Source organism: Mesoplodon bidens (assembly GCF_964165515.1).
Source record: "Mesoplodon bidens genome assembly, chromosome: 1".
NCBI classification, from domain to species: domain Eukaryota; kingdom Metazoa; phylum Chordata; class Mammalia; order Artiodactyla; family Ziphiidae; genus Mesoplodon; species Mesoplodon bidens.
In genome coordinates, this window is record NC_138176.1 from 140016678 (window position 1) to 140034296 (window position 17619).

At 39.6% G+C, this 17619-nt stretch overlaps 1 protein-coding gene across 1 annotated transcript in view; it reads right to left on the minus strand.

Moving 5' to 3' along the window:
* Window positions 1–9177: 9177 nt before the first annotated feature.
* The window catches only part of CWH43 (cell wall biogenesis 43 C-terminal homolog), a gene marked incomplete at its 5' end in the record, with an annotated part of 44709 nt that continues 36267 nt past the window's right edge, over window positions 9178–17619 (minus strand). The window contains 3 exon segments of the mRNA XM_081254810.1: window positions 9178–9325; window positions 12158–12313; window positions 17105–17166. Coding sequence (XP_081110936.1) covers window positions 9247–9325; window positions 12158–12313; window positions 17105–17166 — 297 coding nt within the window. The 3' untranslated portion in view covers window positions 9178–9246.

The following is a 17619-nucleotide window of genomic DNA, read 5'->3' on the forward strand; positions in this document are numbered from 1 at the left end:
CTGAACCCAGGCTTATTCCATGTGTGGCTCCCAGAGCATCTACTGCCCAATTCGGCAGTTCTGGGGTGTGCGGGGGGCGGGGGCGGGGGAGGAGGATGTACAAAGAGAATTTGTGACAATTTATATTTCTTCTTACCCCCAAAATATTGGAGATAAATTAAGCTTTACTTATATTTAACATATGGATTAATAGTAGTACATGTATGTCAGTTATAAGTAAATGTATTGACAGTGCATGCTTTTTTTTTTTTTTACTGTTAGGGCTGCGTACATCAAAACATTTGGAGAGCATTGACCTAATTCTTCAAATAAGTCACTGGATCTGAGGCGGGGCAAATAAGTCACTGGATCTGAAGTGGGGCAGATAAGTCACTGGATCTGAAGCGGGGCAGAGATGGACATTTGCTTCAAAGGAGCCCAGCCATGAGCAGAGGGAGCTGAATGTCCTTTGGTGACAAGAAAGATCTTGAGTCTCTATCCTCCAGCCTCCAGCTAAGACAAGGGTCTGCCTCCTTATGAAGGGAATGACCTTGGAGGAGTAGGAGAGGGAGGGAGAAGGAAGAGAGGAAGGGAAGAACTCTAACAGCCAACCAGCCAGCCAAGCAAAGCATCAGTGACAAAGTTAGCCAGCGAGTGGGCTTGGGGTCCATTTGGTCCGAGCATCTCACAAAATGGGAGGAAGCAGAGTTTCCACGGAGCTGCTGACAGCAGGGTGAACAAAGTGAAGGGAAGAAATGAGGTCAAAAAGGTGGTTCGGAAAGCAATCTCCTCCACCGGAGATAAGGGCCCTCTACTGGTGCCCTGGGGAAGGGGGAAAGGAAGGAGAAGCAGAAGTAGAGGGTCAGCATCTCTCCCTATAGGGTGGTGAGTGAGTCCAGGGCTGGGGCACCATCTGTGATTAGAGACGTGTGTAAGACAGACAGACATAACTCAATTTGGAGCATCAGTTTTTATGGTGTAGAAGCATGACTGTATCAGATCCTCATGATATACCCTGGAAATGTTTCCCACCCACCCACCCCGCCAAATTTTATGAGGCAATACTGTAGGGAATGTAGAATTCTGGACCAGGGAGTCAAGAAAACTGTGTTCTTGTTTCAGCTTTTCTGTTATTCAGCTACGTCCTTGTGTAGGCACCTAGCTTCTGAATTCATTTTGTCATCTGCAAAACAAGAGAGCTAATTTACATGATCTCTAGGTTCCCTTCCAGCCCTGTGATTATGAATTTCAGGATTCTGAAAGGGGCATATTCTCCGAGGAATTGCCTCTTATGCCTACATATTGAGTGCAGAGAAAAGCTATAGTTGATTAAGGGTGTCTGGTTATTTGCATTATCAATCAATGCTTGACTAGGTGGTTCCCATTCTAGAGTCTTCTTTAATGTCTTTACTCTGAAACTACTTGACTATGTTTCTGCTCCTATTAGCTGCTCACATAATGAAGGCAGCTCACGGCATTAACTCAGAGCTTCTTGGTACGGATTAAAGTGATCTAACTAAGAGAGAAAGAGGGAGAGAGATTGTATTATTAGCTCATAAGAAGCTATGGCTAAAATAATCAGATGCTTCCCAAATACACTGAAATCAAAATAACTACTGATCCAACTGTATAAAATAAGATAAATTCACCACTCCACAGTACAGCAGATCAACACTCTCCTTTTTTCTTGTCTCTTCCATTGTCCCCAGAATCCATCTGATCATTTTTAAAGTGTACTAGTATTCAAAAAAATGAGAAATGAATGGAAATCAAGAGGACACATCTCTGAATTGCCAGGTTCCACTAAGTAGAAAATTGGTTGGAGGGCAAGCAGGGAAGAAAGGAGAGCCTGGTCTCCAGAATGAAGGAGACATTGGCTGTTAAGAATATGTCCACTCAGGAATAAAGACACAGACCTACTAGAGAATGGACTTGAGGATATGGGGAGGGGGAAGGGTAAGCTGTGACAAAGTGAAAGAGCGGCATGGACATATATACACTACCAAACGTAAGGTAGATAGCTAGTGGGAAGCAGCCGCATAGCACAGGGAGATCAGCTCGGTGCTTTGTGACCGCCTGGAGGGGTGGGATAGGGAAGGTGGGAGGGAGATGCAAAAGGGAGGGGATATGGAAACATATGTATATGTATAACTGATTAAATTTGTTATAAAGAAAAAAAAAATATGTCCACTATAAAGTAGGGGGAGAGATTTGGATGTTTCCATTTCCCCCACGGCACTCTGCCTTCTTCAATCTACAGACCACCCCCACCCCAGGTTGAGACTCACTGGATTATCAGATCTGTTCTCTTGGTCAGTTCATGATGCTATAACAAATTACCATGGACTGGGTGGCTTAAACAACAAACGTTTCTCACAGTTCTGGAGACTGGGAAGTACAAGATGAAGGTGCCAGCAGATCCAGTGTCTGGTGAGAGCCCTCTTCCTGATTTGCAGATGGCCTTTTTCTCCTTGTATTCTCACATGGTGGAGGGCAGAGAGAGAGAAAGCTCTTTTGCCTCTTCTTATAAGGGCACTAATCCCATTCATGGGGGCTCCACCTGCATGACCTAATTACCTCTTAAAGACTCCACCTCCTAATACCATTACATCAGGGGTTAGGAGTTCAACATATGAATTTGGGGGAGACAAAAACCTTCAATCCATAATACCTGTCCCACTAAGGGTGTATTCAAGAAACAAGTGTATTCTCATCTTAAATTTAAAAGGAATCTGGCGGGGGGGGAAGCATATTTGATATCTTGCTTGCTAGCTCAGTTTTTAAAAGAAAAAAAAAATCTAAGTGGAAAACTGCCAGAAATGTTAGAAAATGTTTATAAACATACTCTTTGAGAGTTTCTGTTATTGCAAAAAAACAAATTAAAAAAAAAGAGAAACTTTTATATAGTGTTTTACTCTGCTAGGCAGCAGTGCAAACATAAGGAATCTGCATACCTTACTTCTCTATAAAGTAAGCTGGAATTGAAGAGGAATTAGGTCTATAGATTTCCTCAGAAACCTTAAAAGGAGAGCTAAGAACATACTGTATTTTGCTGGGTTGACAGATTATACCAGTTTACCAATCATTTCAAGTGCAGCCACATTATCAAAGTCTCCAAAGCAGTCTCGTTGATTCCCAGGATGGCAACCTTCCCTCCTAGCAATTTACAGCAGGCTGATATCAGCTTCCTACTCCAAGGCGAGTCTTCTCAGAAGGGCCCAGCAATCAGAGAAACTGTGGTCAGCAACACCCTCACCCCACCCAAAACATCAGGGCCTTTATTTTACCCCGGGATTCAGCAACAGCAAGCATCTGCAAGGCTGGGCTGGTTAGAGGTGCTCTGAGTTCCTGGACTTGCATTGGAATAATCATCATCAGGTTAAAGGGGATTACATAATAGCAGGGCTCTGTGAACTTTCTGTTAAGACTAGTGAAAGGTGTATACTTTGAAGCACACTACTGTATGAAGGTATAAAGGGATTATTAAATATGTGTTTATTTATATGGAGAACAAGGATAGTGTCTTTGCAAATATTAAACAGATGCATTTGAATTTTCTCTTACCCCTATTCCTTGGGACCTATTCCCTAGCCCTGTTCCACCTGTGGACCTGAGTGTCTTCTGACCTATCATCCAGTTCTTCAGTTATTTGTCTATTCTGATGTTAAAGCAGTTCACTGAATTCTTAATTTCAATTATAGTATTTTTGAGAGTTCTAGAAGTTTTCTTTTTTTTTTTTCAAATCTGCTGTGTCACTTTGTATAGTTTCACAAAAGTGTAATTTTCCTGCTGGAATGTTCAAGTTTGGCTTTTAGGCCCTTGGACACAGCAAGCATAGTTGTTTTATAGTCTATATCTGATAACTCCCATACCTAAAGCCTCAGTAAGTCTGTATCCCTTGTCTGTTATTTCTGCTGATTGTGGTTTATGGGTGTCTTATCTCCTTGTGTGCTCTGTCATCTTTGATTGTGGACTGGACATTGTATATGAAAGAATTATTTACAAAACTGATTTGAGATCTATTATCTTCCTCATAAGAGGATTGTTAATTGTATTTTATATGTTATTTACTTATTTTGCCAGGTGTCTAGGGGCACAAGCCATCCAGAATCCCCTTCATTTCAGTTCAGGGCTTGAGATTTTGGGGACAACTAAAATCAGGGCTTCTCAAACTTTAATGTCCACACATACCACATGTGGATCTTGTTAAAGTGAAAATTTTGATTTAGTAGAATTTGGGCAAGCCTTGAGACTCCACAATTTAAAAAGAAAACCCAGGTGATGTCAGCGTGATGGTTAATTTTAAGTGTTGACTGGCCACAGGGTACCCAGATTACATAATTTCTGGATGTGCCCATGAGGGTTTTCTGGATGAGATTAGCATTTGAATCCGTGGACTCAGTAAAGTAGATGGCCCTCCCCAGTATGGGTGGTCATCATACAATCCGTTGAGGACCTAAATAGAACAAAAGGTGGAGGAAGGAGGAATTCACCGATTTTTTTCCTGCCTGATTGCTTGAGCTGGGACATTGACCTTTTCCTGCCCTCAGCACTCCTGGTTCATGGACCTCCAGACCCAGTCTGGAATCTACAACATTGGCTTCTCTGGTTCAGGCCTTGGAACTTGGACTGAATTACACCACCAACTTTGCTGGGTCTCGAGCTTACAGACAGCAGATTGCAGGACTTCTCAGCCTCCATAATTGCATGAGTCAATTTCATATAATACATCTCTTCCTATATACATATATCCTATTGGTTCTGTTTCTCTGGAGAAGCCGGACTAATCCAGTGCCGATGGTCCATGGGCCACACTTTAAGGAACAGGACTTAGATGATTTGAAGCAGGCTTGCAGTTCTTTTCAATGCTAGTTTTCTCCAGTTCATCCTAATGTGTGTGTTTTCCACTTGATTTATGCTTCCAGTAATTCTAAAAGTATACCTGTAGATTCTGATGGGTTTTTCTCACAAAAACAATCATGTAGTCTGAAATAATGACAATTTTATTTTTCTTTTTAAATTCTTATACCCTTTATTTGTCTTTCTAGCCTTATTGCACTGGTTAGGACCTCTGGTATCAAAAACAGTGATCATAGCAGGCATTCATGCCTCATGCCCCATCTCAAGAAGACAGCATTCAGTAATTCACTGTTGTTCTGGTCACTGTAAGATTTTGTACATGCACGTCATTGGATCAAGAAACTTTTCTTCTATTTCTAGTTTGCTAAGAGGTTTTTTTTTAAATAATAAATGGGTATTTAAATTTTATCAAATGCTTTTTTGTATATATCTTTACATTTATACATTGTTGTGGTACTTCTGGTTTTACATTCTGAATTACATTGGTTTATTTTCAAGTGTTAAACTAACCTTGAACTCCTGGAATAAACCTAACTTGTCAATAATATATTATCTTTCTATACAATGCTGGATTTGATTTACCAATATTTTGCTTAGGAATTTTATATCTATGTACATGATCAAGATGGGCCTATGATTTTCCATTTAACATTCTTTTCAGTTTTGATATCATATCAAGCCTGTCTCTACAGAGAAACAGAACCAATAGGAGATGGATATATATATATATATACACATACATACATAGATGTGGATATATATGTATATAGAGATATATATGTACATATATATCCATCTCCTATTGGTTCTATATATACAGCCTATAGATATATAGATGTATATATATCCATATATGTGTGTGCATATATATCTATATATAGATACATATCTCCTATTGGTTCTATTTCTCTTGATGTCATATTTTCATTAATATTTAGTTCAAAATATTTTCTAATTTTTATGTTGATCTCTTCTTTGACTCATGGACTACTTAGAAATTTATTATCCAATTCCAATATTTAGGGATTTCTCATTATCTTTTTGTTATTTAAGCTTAGTTTCATTGTCACTAGAGAATATACTCTGTATTAATTCAATAATTGACGTTTGTTAAATCTTGCTTTTTGCTCCAGCATATGGTCAGTTTTGGCAAATGTCCCATGTACACTTGAATGAGTAATTTGAAGTTACTTGGGACACTCATTGTTCTATACATGTCAGTTAGGTTAAGTTCATTGTGTTGTTTAAACTTTCTGCTTGCTCTGTCATTTACTGAGAGAGGTGTATTGAAATCTCCACCTCAGATAAGCCCTGTGAGATGGAAAGTAAGGTCCTGAGCGCTAGATGAACAAGCAAGAGACTGAGAAAAAGAGCTAGTATCTACTGTGCATTAGAAATGAACAGAAATTTGGGGGAGCTGTGGGAAACCAGAGAAGATGAGAGGGAGATTCCTAAACTTCAGGATGTGGAAGAGACAAAAGATTTGTAAAACAAGGGAATATCTAATTCTACTTGAAGAGGTTTTGAGTTTTTATAATTTAAATCCTTCTGTCTTTCCAAATCTTATGCTATCACTAAAACACATGATGAGAGTAGTTTTGCTTTACTTGGTTTGTTTTGAGGAACTCAAGGAAAGAACAGAGTCCTCCGTTGGCTTGGCACAGTCAGAAGCAGCCCTTGCCTCTGTGTATTTTGCCTCCCCAGAACTTTGGGAAATTCTGAGCACCTGCTGAGTGCCAGGTACAGCTAGGTGCATTAAGTGCATCCTCTCCTTGTACTGCAGCATAATCAAAGTGTTAGAAATGCAAGCGCAAGACCATCTATGAACTGAACTATGACAGTGGAAGGAGATCTGTGTGAGGGGTGACCACAAATATGTCACTTGCCCCTTAACTTCCCACAACTGACAGATGTTTGGGAGAGGACACTGTCTTCTGGAGGGAGTGGTATGAGGGTTCTGTCCATCTTATCCAGAGCTAAAAGGTAAAGTGACCCCAGTTGTCATCTGGATTACATGACTTTGCAGTATTGTTGTTAGGAGATAATGTTGGTAAAGCACTTGGCTCAATAGAGAGTCAACAGTCAATAGTTACCATTCAAGATGTCTCTGTATCTTTTTGTTTCCCAAACTTGGTGATGAGGATCCAGAGAAAAGGGCAGTGTCTTTTTCACTTAAGCGATACCTCCTATCACCATCACGTGCCCAGTGCCGTACTATGGATATAATAGATGCTAAGTAAATATGTTTGTTGTTGCCAGGTTCCCAGAGTTCCCTAAATGTGAATAGTTTCAAGGGCTGTGTTAGTTATTTACTGATGCAGAGCAAATTACCCAAATACAGATGGTCCCCGACTTACCATGGCTCCACTTAGGATTTTTTGACTTTACGATGATTCAAAAGCAATATGCATTCAGTAGAAACCACACCTGGAATTTTGGAATTTGACCTTTTCCCAGGCTAGTGATATGAAGTACAAATACTCTCGCGTGATGCTGGGCAGGGCAGTGAGCCGCAGCTCCCAGTCAACCACACGATCACAGGGTAACCCACACTTACAACCACTCTGTACCCAGATGACCACTCTGTTTTTCACTTTCAGTACAGTATTCAGTAAATTACATGAGATTTTCAGCACTCTTTATAAAATAGGCTTTGTGTTAGATGATTTTGCACAACTGTAGCTAGTGTAAGTGTTCTGAGCACCTTTAAGGTAGGCTAGGCTAAGCTATGATGTTTGGTAGGTTAGATGTATTAAACGCATTTTCAACTTACAATATTTTCAATTTACATGGGTTTTTCAGGACATAACTCCATCGTAAGTTGAGGAAGATTTGAACACAGATGGCTTAAAACAACAGTTATTATCTGTTAAGGATTTAGGAGCAGCTAAGCCAGGTGGTTGGACTTGGGTCTCTCATGAGTGGCAGTCAAGATGTGAGCTAGGGCTGAAGTACAATCTGAAGCTTGGCTGAGGCTGGAGTTTCCGCATCTAAGGTAGCTCACTCCCATGGCTGTTGGCAAGAGGCCTCAGTCTCTCCCCACCTTTCCACAGGGCGGCTGATGATGTGGCACCTGGCTTCTCTCAGATCCAAGAGGATGAGACTGAGGCAGAAGAAGCCACAATCTTTTAAAACCCAAGCTTAGAAGTCACATGCCCTCTCTTTCACATTATTCCCTTCATCAAAAGTGAGTCACTAAGTCTAGCCCACACTCAGAAAGAGACCAGCGAGGCCCCACCTTTTGAAGGAAGTGCCAAATCACTTGTGGACATATTTAAAACCACCACAGTATGACATCGTGTTTTGTATATGGTGATGTGCTCAACACGTTTTTATTAAATAGATCCCAGGAACCTCCTTAGATTGTGACATAAAACCTTTGGAAATTCTCTTAGAATTTTTATCTCTGCCTCAAGAGATCAAACAACATTCAGGGCCCTTCTAGCTGTAAGATGTAATGTGTGGCCCCTGAACAACATTCAAACCACTATTCCTCACGGAGATAATGCTTTTGGGCTGAATTCTCCCCATCACCTACCTGCTTGGTTCTAGGGAAGAAAATTCTCTCTGTGGGACCCCTCTGTGTGCGGAGGTATGTTCCCTGACAGCTGGTCGCCTGACTGACTAGAGACATCAACAGAGCGTGTCCTGTACAGCCAGGGAGTGATGCAAACCTGGAGAAGAGACACAATGCTATCATAGCTCAGGGGAGGATGGCAATGGGCATGCTGCAGCTGCTGAGTCAACAACAGTTATATGTACACATTATTCTTCTAACAATTAGACTTAATCTTTAAACATTTCTTCCCCTGCTTTGTTCCAAAAGGGATGTAAGGCTGCTTGATTTCTGTAAGTAATCCTTCCAGCTCGTCAAAAAATCCATTTCCTATTTTTAAGCATTAAAAAAAGGCAAGACATGGGCTTCCCTGGTGGCACAGCGGTTGAGAGTCCGCCTGCCGATGCTAGGGGACACGGGTTCATGCCCCAGTCTGGGAAGATCCCACATGCCGCGGAGCGGCTGGGCCCGTGAGCCATGGCCGCTGAGCCTGCGCGTCCGGAGCCTGTGCTCGGCAACGGGAGAGGCCCGCGTACCGCAAAAAAAAAAAAAAAAAAAAAAAGGTAAGACATATTTGTTATTTTCTCTCTCATAGTAAAACTTTCTTAGGTTACCTCACATTCTATTTTTTATCAAATATTTAAGAAAAACAATTTGGAGAAATGCTTGTATTTAGCAATATATGTTATAAATTGATAGAATTTCCCACTGCATAGATACCATATTTTTTCAAAATCAAGGGTTTTTTGGTGTATAGTTTCCCACTTTAGTTCATCTCTTCTTTTTATCTTATAATTATATTTTTATTTCCCTTAGGATTGTGTGGTCAATGAATTCCTGTTTTAAATAATTCATAAAAAGTATTTGGGAGTACTCATATGAAAATGATGATTGTTCTCAAAATTATGTCCTTCTTTGTAAGATCCAAATCTAAAAAAAAAAAAAAGTAATTGATATGTAAAAACTATTCCGAAAGACATGTTCTTATGTAAAATTTAACCATAATCTATTGTGGTTTTACTTTTCTATCATAAAACCAGGAGAGATATGATTCATTTATAAAACAGCAAATGAAGAAAAAAAAAAAAAGGATTCATGCCTATGGAAAAGGCATACTAAATTTTAACCTTCAAAGTCCTCATTCCATGATTATGGATCATTCCAAAAGCACAACTATTTGAGAATTATTGGCTGATAACATTTGTGAAAAATAAATCTGGATTTTCTCCCTTTCTCGTTTGGAATAATATCCATTTTATAGGTGAAGGGATGTTATTCATGTTATATTTACGCATCTATAAAATCTATTTTGGTAAAATTGCAATTTCTAAGGCTTCTTACAGTGCTCAGGTGCTACAGATTAATGATTTACTTTGCCAATGAATAATTAGGTAATTATATAGCTCTGGTTGGTATGATGAAACACAAAAGGCACTGGAAAGGAAGCTATGACTTCCTTTTCTTAATCAGAAATTGCAATATCCAAATGACTACAGTAATGTAGGAGGTAGGAGATCTGTTTACTCTGTCATCTCAAAACAACAATAAGGGATATTAAAATTTTGCATAACCTTCGACTGTACTATTCTATGACTAGAACCGAGTACTGAGGAAGAAATCAAGGATATACCCAAAGATACAGAGTCCCTGGAAGACTTTCTGTAATAATGAAAGGCTAAATGTGCAATAAAACTATTGGTTAGCTAAGTTTGGTATATCCATACAATGGAATATTATACAATCATTAAAAATATTTTCAGAAGAGTATTTTATTATTGAAGGAAGTTCATCATATACTGTTTGGATGTAAAAAAAATCAGATTAACAAATAGAATGAACACACATACACATATATATGTTTCATACATTTACAAAGTTGGGATAATTGTGTGATATATAGATATATATGCATATAAAAAAGCAAAGATGTATCCAAAAATATTACCGGTGATAATCTTTGAATTGCTTATCTCCCCACTAAAACATAAGCTGCACAGGATAAAGATTTGGTCTTATTCACCACTCCGTCCTCAGTTTCCAGCATAAGGCCTAGCATGGTACTGGCATCATGGTACTTAATGGATGTTTGTTGAATTAAGGAATGGGATTTTTTGTGATTCTTTGATTATTTCTATTTTATAAATTTTCATATGTATATATTTTACAAGGAATTTAAAAGCAGACCTTCTACTTATGCTTCTGTTATTTTCATAATTAAACTGAGTGAGAAAGCAGATCAAGCACCCTTCACGGTTGGTGTGGATCAATCTGCAGCTGTGATTAGCCAAAAATATTTTATTTAGACTTCTCCACACTCCTGATATGAGAATAAGGAAACAGGAAATTTTTTTTTCTTCCCAGATCTTTGAGCTTCCATTTAAGAAGTCACCTCAGTCAACAAAAGGAGGGAAGCTTTCTGTTTTATTTCTACTGTTACTGCTACAAATACTGTTGATGCTATTGCAGCTACTGGCTCTGGAGGATTTACCATGCACAATTTTAAGAACTTTGTGTGTCATTCAAACCTCAAAAAAACTTAGGAGTCAGGCACTACTATTTTTCCCATTTTGCAGATGAGATTTGAAGCTTAGAGAGGTTAAGCAACTTGCTCACAGTTGCGCAGCTGTTCACTGGCAAAAAGCAAAGGTCTGAACTGGGCAGCTTTTCCCCAGAGCCCATGCTCTTCATAGCTACATTGCAGTTACAAAGGGCAAGATCAAATACAGTGACTGAAGCAAATCAAGACTTGCCTATAGCTCTCCTTACGTTTGCTGCCTACACTTTGATACAGTCTTTTCTTGTAAGGAGAGACAAGGAAGAAAAAGAGAGTGGATAAATGTCATTTCCCCCCCCCAAACAAAATGACATCTGAGAAGTTTCTATAGCTACTAGCTAGTAAAAGTAGTAGAAATGTCAAATAATACTAACAAGGTATATGACATGTTCTGGGTCTGGTTTGAGGCAGACATTTCCTCTCATTATCCCGTCATGGGAAGAAAAAAGAGCAACTACTCCAAATCACATGTTTTGCTGCAAATAGGTTTCTCAGGTAACCTCTATTTAAAACTAAACAACACCCAACATATTTCAGAGGGTAGAGTATCTGTAATGGAAATAAATAATCCACTCTCCATAGTCTCAATTCTTACTGCACATCAGAATAACCTGGAAAGATTATTTTTTAACCCAAAGCCCATGTATCACCAAGAGGTTCTGATGAATTGGCCTGGGGTGGGACCCAGGCAGAGGGAGTTTTTAAAAGCTCTCCAGGTGAGTCTAAGTGCAGCCAGCGCTGAGAATCACAGCAACCCAATGATGCTAACAGGCTTCCTTCCCACTTGTTGGCTCTGTCACTGACCAGCCACGTAACCCTGATGAAGTTATGTTCCTCAGTCTAAGCTTCCTTACCTCTAAAATGGGGATAACAAGAGGACTGATCCAATGTGGATTAATCGAGACAACACATGACACATCTAGAACAGGGTCTAGGACACAAAAACACTTTAATATTAGCTATTATGGTGGTGTCATTGATCTTTTTTGCCTGAGGTTGGGACTTCAACACGTTTCTCTATCCCAGAAAGCAGGAATCATAACTTCAACCCAAGTAGGATGTCATCATCTTTACCAGGAGCTCCCTTAACATGAATAAACCTCTAGAACCGAATCTAATTTGTAGCTCGTTGTGAGGTAATATTTAGGTCCCTAGAGGGGATGGACAATCTCATAGCTGTAGTTCACAACATAAAGGAACTCACTCACCTGAGATTGAAGTGAATTTTCTCAGGAACTTCCCTGGGGTCTGTGACCACTTTCTGGTAGTCTCTATAATTAATGGGATCATCAGGGATCCTAAATTTGGCCATCTGAATTTCAGAGTCACTCAGCTCAGCATCGGAGATTCTTGCATAACCCAATCTGTGGCAGAAACAAATGGTTTGTAAAGATATTATTATCATTCAGAAATCTGATGAGATCTAGTATTATAGATAACACCTTCATTATTAAGCCAATTTCCCATTTCTAACTCTACTCTGTATATCACTAGAATTAAATTGATTTATTACTCTAAATATTTATCAAAATATTGCTTTTATGATATAAATGAATAAGGAATATGCACATAGGTTTAATTAACTAAACATACTTGGCAAACTTACTCTACTTTATTACACTAATGAATATTCTGTCTGTACAAATTGCCTCTCACACATTTGTTTTGCGTCAATAGCAGGAATACTTCAGAATGGCAGGAGCATAGGCCTAAATTCTTTCTTACCTTAAAAAATCCAAACACCTCATGCACATTTTCATTCACATTGAAACATCTAAAATAAAAGATTTTTAATGCCTGAAAAACTGCACAATTTTCATGTCTGAAAAAATTGTACATCTTGTTTTTGCTTATATCTTTTGGTTCTCCAGGAAATGCAAAGCATTTTGTAGATGTTATCTATCTGGATAGTTATCAAGAAGCTCACATGAAAAAATGGGAGAACCATGAGCAGCCAAGAATTCATTTTATTTTATTTATACTTTGCCTCTTTAAAAATGTCAGCTTCAGTCATTCACTTATTTAAAAAACAAATACATATAGCCAGTCCCTATTACATGCAGGCATTGTTCAGGTACTGGAGATAAACAGTGAACAAAACGAAGGTCTTGCCCTCATAGAGCTTTCATCCTAGTTGGGGAGAACAAATTAAATATGTATATATGTATGGTGATCAGTACCCAAGTACTATGGGGGAACAAGCAGAGTACAGAGGACAGGGCATGCTAGGTGGCAGAGGCTGTTACTTTATAGTGGATGGTCAGAGCATAACTCTCTGACAAAGTGACACTTGAGCAAAAAGTTGAATGAAGTGAGAGAGCAAACCATACAGGTATTGGAGGAAGGGTGTTCTAGGGAACGGGAACAGCAAATGCAAAGGTCCTGGGGTAGAATGCGCTTGGCTTTTCTGAGAACCAACTCCACAATGACTGGAGTGGAGTGCATAGGGGAAACCTGAGTTTGCACGGGGATGGGGGCAGCAGATGATGCAAAGCCTTCCTGACAGACTTGAGATTTTCTTCTGAGAATGAAATGGTAATCCAAGGAGTTTTGTGCAGAGATGCAGTGGCTACTGTGTAGAGAGCAGACTCCAGGGAAGGGTCAAAGCAGAAAGAACAGTTAGGAGGCCACTGCAACAATTTAGGTAAAAGACGATGGGGGCTTGGGCCACAGTGGCAGTAGGAGGAACACTTAAAACCTGTAACTCCATACAAAATAGAGACAGAAACCCAGAGCTGGAACCAGCGGAGGCAGCAAATCTGCCCACCACAGTAGGTAAGAGAAGAGCTATGATAGCATCAGATGTAGGTCTGAGTTGTCTGACAGGTTAATGCATTTGTCTAAGCTCAGGTCCCAAATCTGTGCAGTTCCCTGTAATTCTATGTCACTGCCTCTAGTAAATCTAGGTTATTTATTTCCCAAATCTCTAAGATCAAAGTTCTTCTAACCCATTTCATAGACACAGCCTTCAAAAAGTCCTTGACGATAAGGAACCTGACAATCCAAATCTTCTACTAAAATAGGGACTCTCTCGTTGTTGTCCAGTAAATATTTATCAAGTGCCTACTGAGAGCAGGACATTGAATTAGATGATCAAGGTAAAGTTTATAGAATTGGTTTTGTGGACAGAAACTGAATAACAGTAGTCCTAACTTCATTAATTTTGGTATTTTCAAAATTACCTTCCTGTCTGTTACAGACTAAACATCTGTGTTCCCTCCCCCAAAATTCATATGTTGTAGCCCTAACCCCCCTGCCCCAGTGTAGCCATATTTGGAGACAGAGCCTCTAAGAAAGTAATTAAGTTAAATGAGTTCATAAGGTTGGGTCCCTGATCCAATAGGATTAGTGTCCTTAAAGAAGAGATATCACAGAGCATGCATGCTCTTTCCCTCTGTCTCCAGAACCATGAGAAAATTAGTTTCTGTTGTTAAAGCCACCCAGTCTATGGTATTTTGTTATGGCAGCCTAAGCAGACTATTATACCATCTCTGACAGTCATAGTAACTATATGTATGTGTGAATATATATATATCTCCAAATATTTCTAAATATACACATATATTTGCCATCCCACTCTCCTAAGGAGAGACAAAGAAGGTCTTGGGCCACAAATGTACAAACAGAGTCCAGTGATTAACTATTATGGGTACTGGTACTATAAATACCCCTGTCCCTTGGCAACTAACAATTTTTACATCTTGAATATAAACCTTTTTCAGTCTATATCATAAACTGTCTTCTAGAAATTCTAATAACCCCATTAAAGCAACAACTTTAATATGAATTTAAACAGGAGCAGTGTTTTCAATCTGAGATATCATATACTTTACAAAATTAGCATGCTTCCTCCCACCTTAATGTTTTGGAAACACCAAAATAATAGTCAAGCTATCTGTCCTGCAGCCATATGGGCATGCGCTGGGTCTTTAGAGTTCCTGAATTATTAGTGTAACCAGAATGAGCTTAGCATCTCAGGGGCCTCCCTGGCCACCTCAGTAAGCATATGAACCAAGGAAATTATCCAGGAACCAATTTACTAAGTAATATCCAAAGTCCTTCATAAGAGTCCACAAGACCTGCTCCTTTCCCTCGCTGCCCATACACTCCCCGCTTACCTCCTTTACCTCCATCTCCATATACACACTCCTGCCCCATGAATATCACTTTTCTTCAAAAACATCAGCCCTCCTGCCTTTGGGCTTTTGCACTAGCTGGTCCCTCTATCTGGAATGGTCTTCTCCAAGACAGCCACATGGGCCACTCCTTCAAATATTAGCTCTAATGTCAACTTCTCATTAAGACCTACCCAAGCCCCTGTTTACAACTGCATCCCATCTCCATATTCTGGATGTTCCTTATCCTGCTCAAGTTTTCCTCACTATAGTTATCACCTCCTAAAATAAGACACAATGGAATTATTGATTCCATCATTCCAATCATTGACTATCTTCCCTCAGCCAGTTGAGGGATGCTTCTCTGAATGTTCACTGCTATACCCCTGGTGGCTAAAATACATTATGCTCCATCAATACTTGTTGAATGGCAAATGGGGTAAAGAACAGTAGAACCTAAGGGTTTGCTTTCACCAGACTGTGACTCATAAGTGAACAAGCCATATCTCCAAAGGGAGAGAAGTTGACCCTGTGATTCTATATCATCTCCAGAAGGCAACCATTTCTTTCATCAATGTAGATCACAGATCTTAGAACAGATGTTTACCTAAGGGGTGATCAGTTCCACACCAGCTCCCCTCTTCAGGCAGACAATGCCAAGATGCCTCCGGGTGATGAACTGCTCTGTATGGAGGGGGAACTAAGGCCTAGAGAGGTCCACCCTAGAAGGCCTCACTGTCCCACAGTTCCCAGCACTGCCCCAAGGAGGGTAGCTAGAGTTCTCAGGTCAAGTAGCTCCAAACAGATTCTGTACTAACGGAATTTCAGGATGAGTTTCAGGGATGGTCTCCAGCATGTTGCATCCACTAAAGAACCCTGTAAGTGGAGGGGCCTGTGAATCCATCACTGTCAACAAGATCTGTCCCTCCTTACCTCTCTCACATCACTTCCCATCTCACTCTACTCCAGCCATGCTGGCCTCCTCACTGTTACCAAAATATACCAAGCATGCCCTCCTAAAACTCTTGCACTTCCTCCTCCCTCTGCCTGGATGCTCTTCTCAGGATGTATGCAGGCGGGCTCCCCCTCATTCAGGCTGCTGCCTGAACAGCACCCCATCAGAACAGCAACCCTGCCCACCCTCGGTGCTCTCCATCCTTCTTACCTGGCTTTATTCATCCTTCTCATCATATTTATCACCACCTGGCATAGTCTATTCCTTACGTGCTTACTTTCTGTCTCTTTCCACTGGAGTGGGAGCTCCATGAGTCAAGGATTTTATTTTGTTCCTGTTATATCCCCAATGCCTAGAACAATGCCAATCATGTAATAGGTATTTAATAAATACTTGCTGAATAAATGATTGACTGATTAGTCCCTTTTTTGATATTAAACTGCTCTTTGCTTTGTTTAAAGAAACACTGCCTTCCAAACAGATTTACACAGCTACGTGTTTGAATTCTGAGATCTTTCAGCTACAGTATTTTTGAATTTTTACATATATATGGATAATATTCATTTTTTGATATGGGATGATATGGGGTGATATTTTTTAAAAATATAATCTACCTTGAGAGCTCACCACAATATAGTAGTGGCTCCAACAAGGTAGTTACCTTACCCAAGATTACATGATTAGAAGCTGGCAAAGCTGGAATTCAAGCCCATGGTCCATGCTGTTTACACCATGGCATACAGTCAAAAATGGTGCCATTCCTAACATGTACTGACAGTCACATAATTATCATGCTTAATAACTCACACAGTATCTTCTTTGTATAATTAAACTTAATTTGCTTAACCATTTACTCCTTCCTAACTCATTAGGCTATACATTGAAAAGAAAATGTTAAACTGGGTAACTAGTCAAATCAATGTCTATGAAAAGTAACACAATTAACTAATTGCTTCCAGAAAGTTTTTCCTTCCAGGATAGACCCAAAAGATCACAATAACAGTAGATTAACAAAAACAACAATCCAAAAAAAAAAAGAAAGAAAGAAAAAGAAAAGAAAACAACAATCAAATACCTATGCTTACTTGATCAGCCCTCGATACATAATGTATTCACACCATCTGTCTTGATCTGTGCTGTCAATATCCTAATAATGAAGAGAGAAGAGAATGTTTAAAGCATTAAAAACGGTGCTCTATTCTGAATTGCCAAGAAAATGTGTGAGCTACAGTAATAAATATGCCTTTCTTTTGTGCATGCTATTTTCTCTAACTCCTACTGATTTTTTAAGGTCAAAATCATTTATTCATTCTATAGATATTTTTGGAGCACCTACCATATGCCCATCTAGCCCCAGTATGAGACGCTGGGAGTAAAACATGAAGGTGGTCTAGAGAGAGAGTTAGGCAGCAATCACAACACGGTACTGGCTCCGCACAGCTTTCCAAGTCTCTCATCCCAAGCAGAATTGATTGCATGCTCATCAGTCATCCTGTGTAGTCCTTTATGAGCACCAGCTACACCACTCTGTACAGTTAATCGTTTAGATGTCTCCACTCTCCCCTTCCTGAGCAGAAAGACTCAATCACCTAGGCTCCCT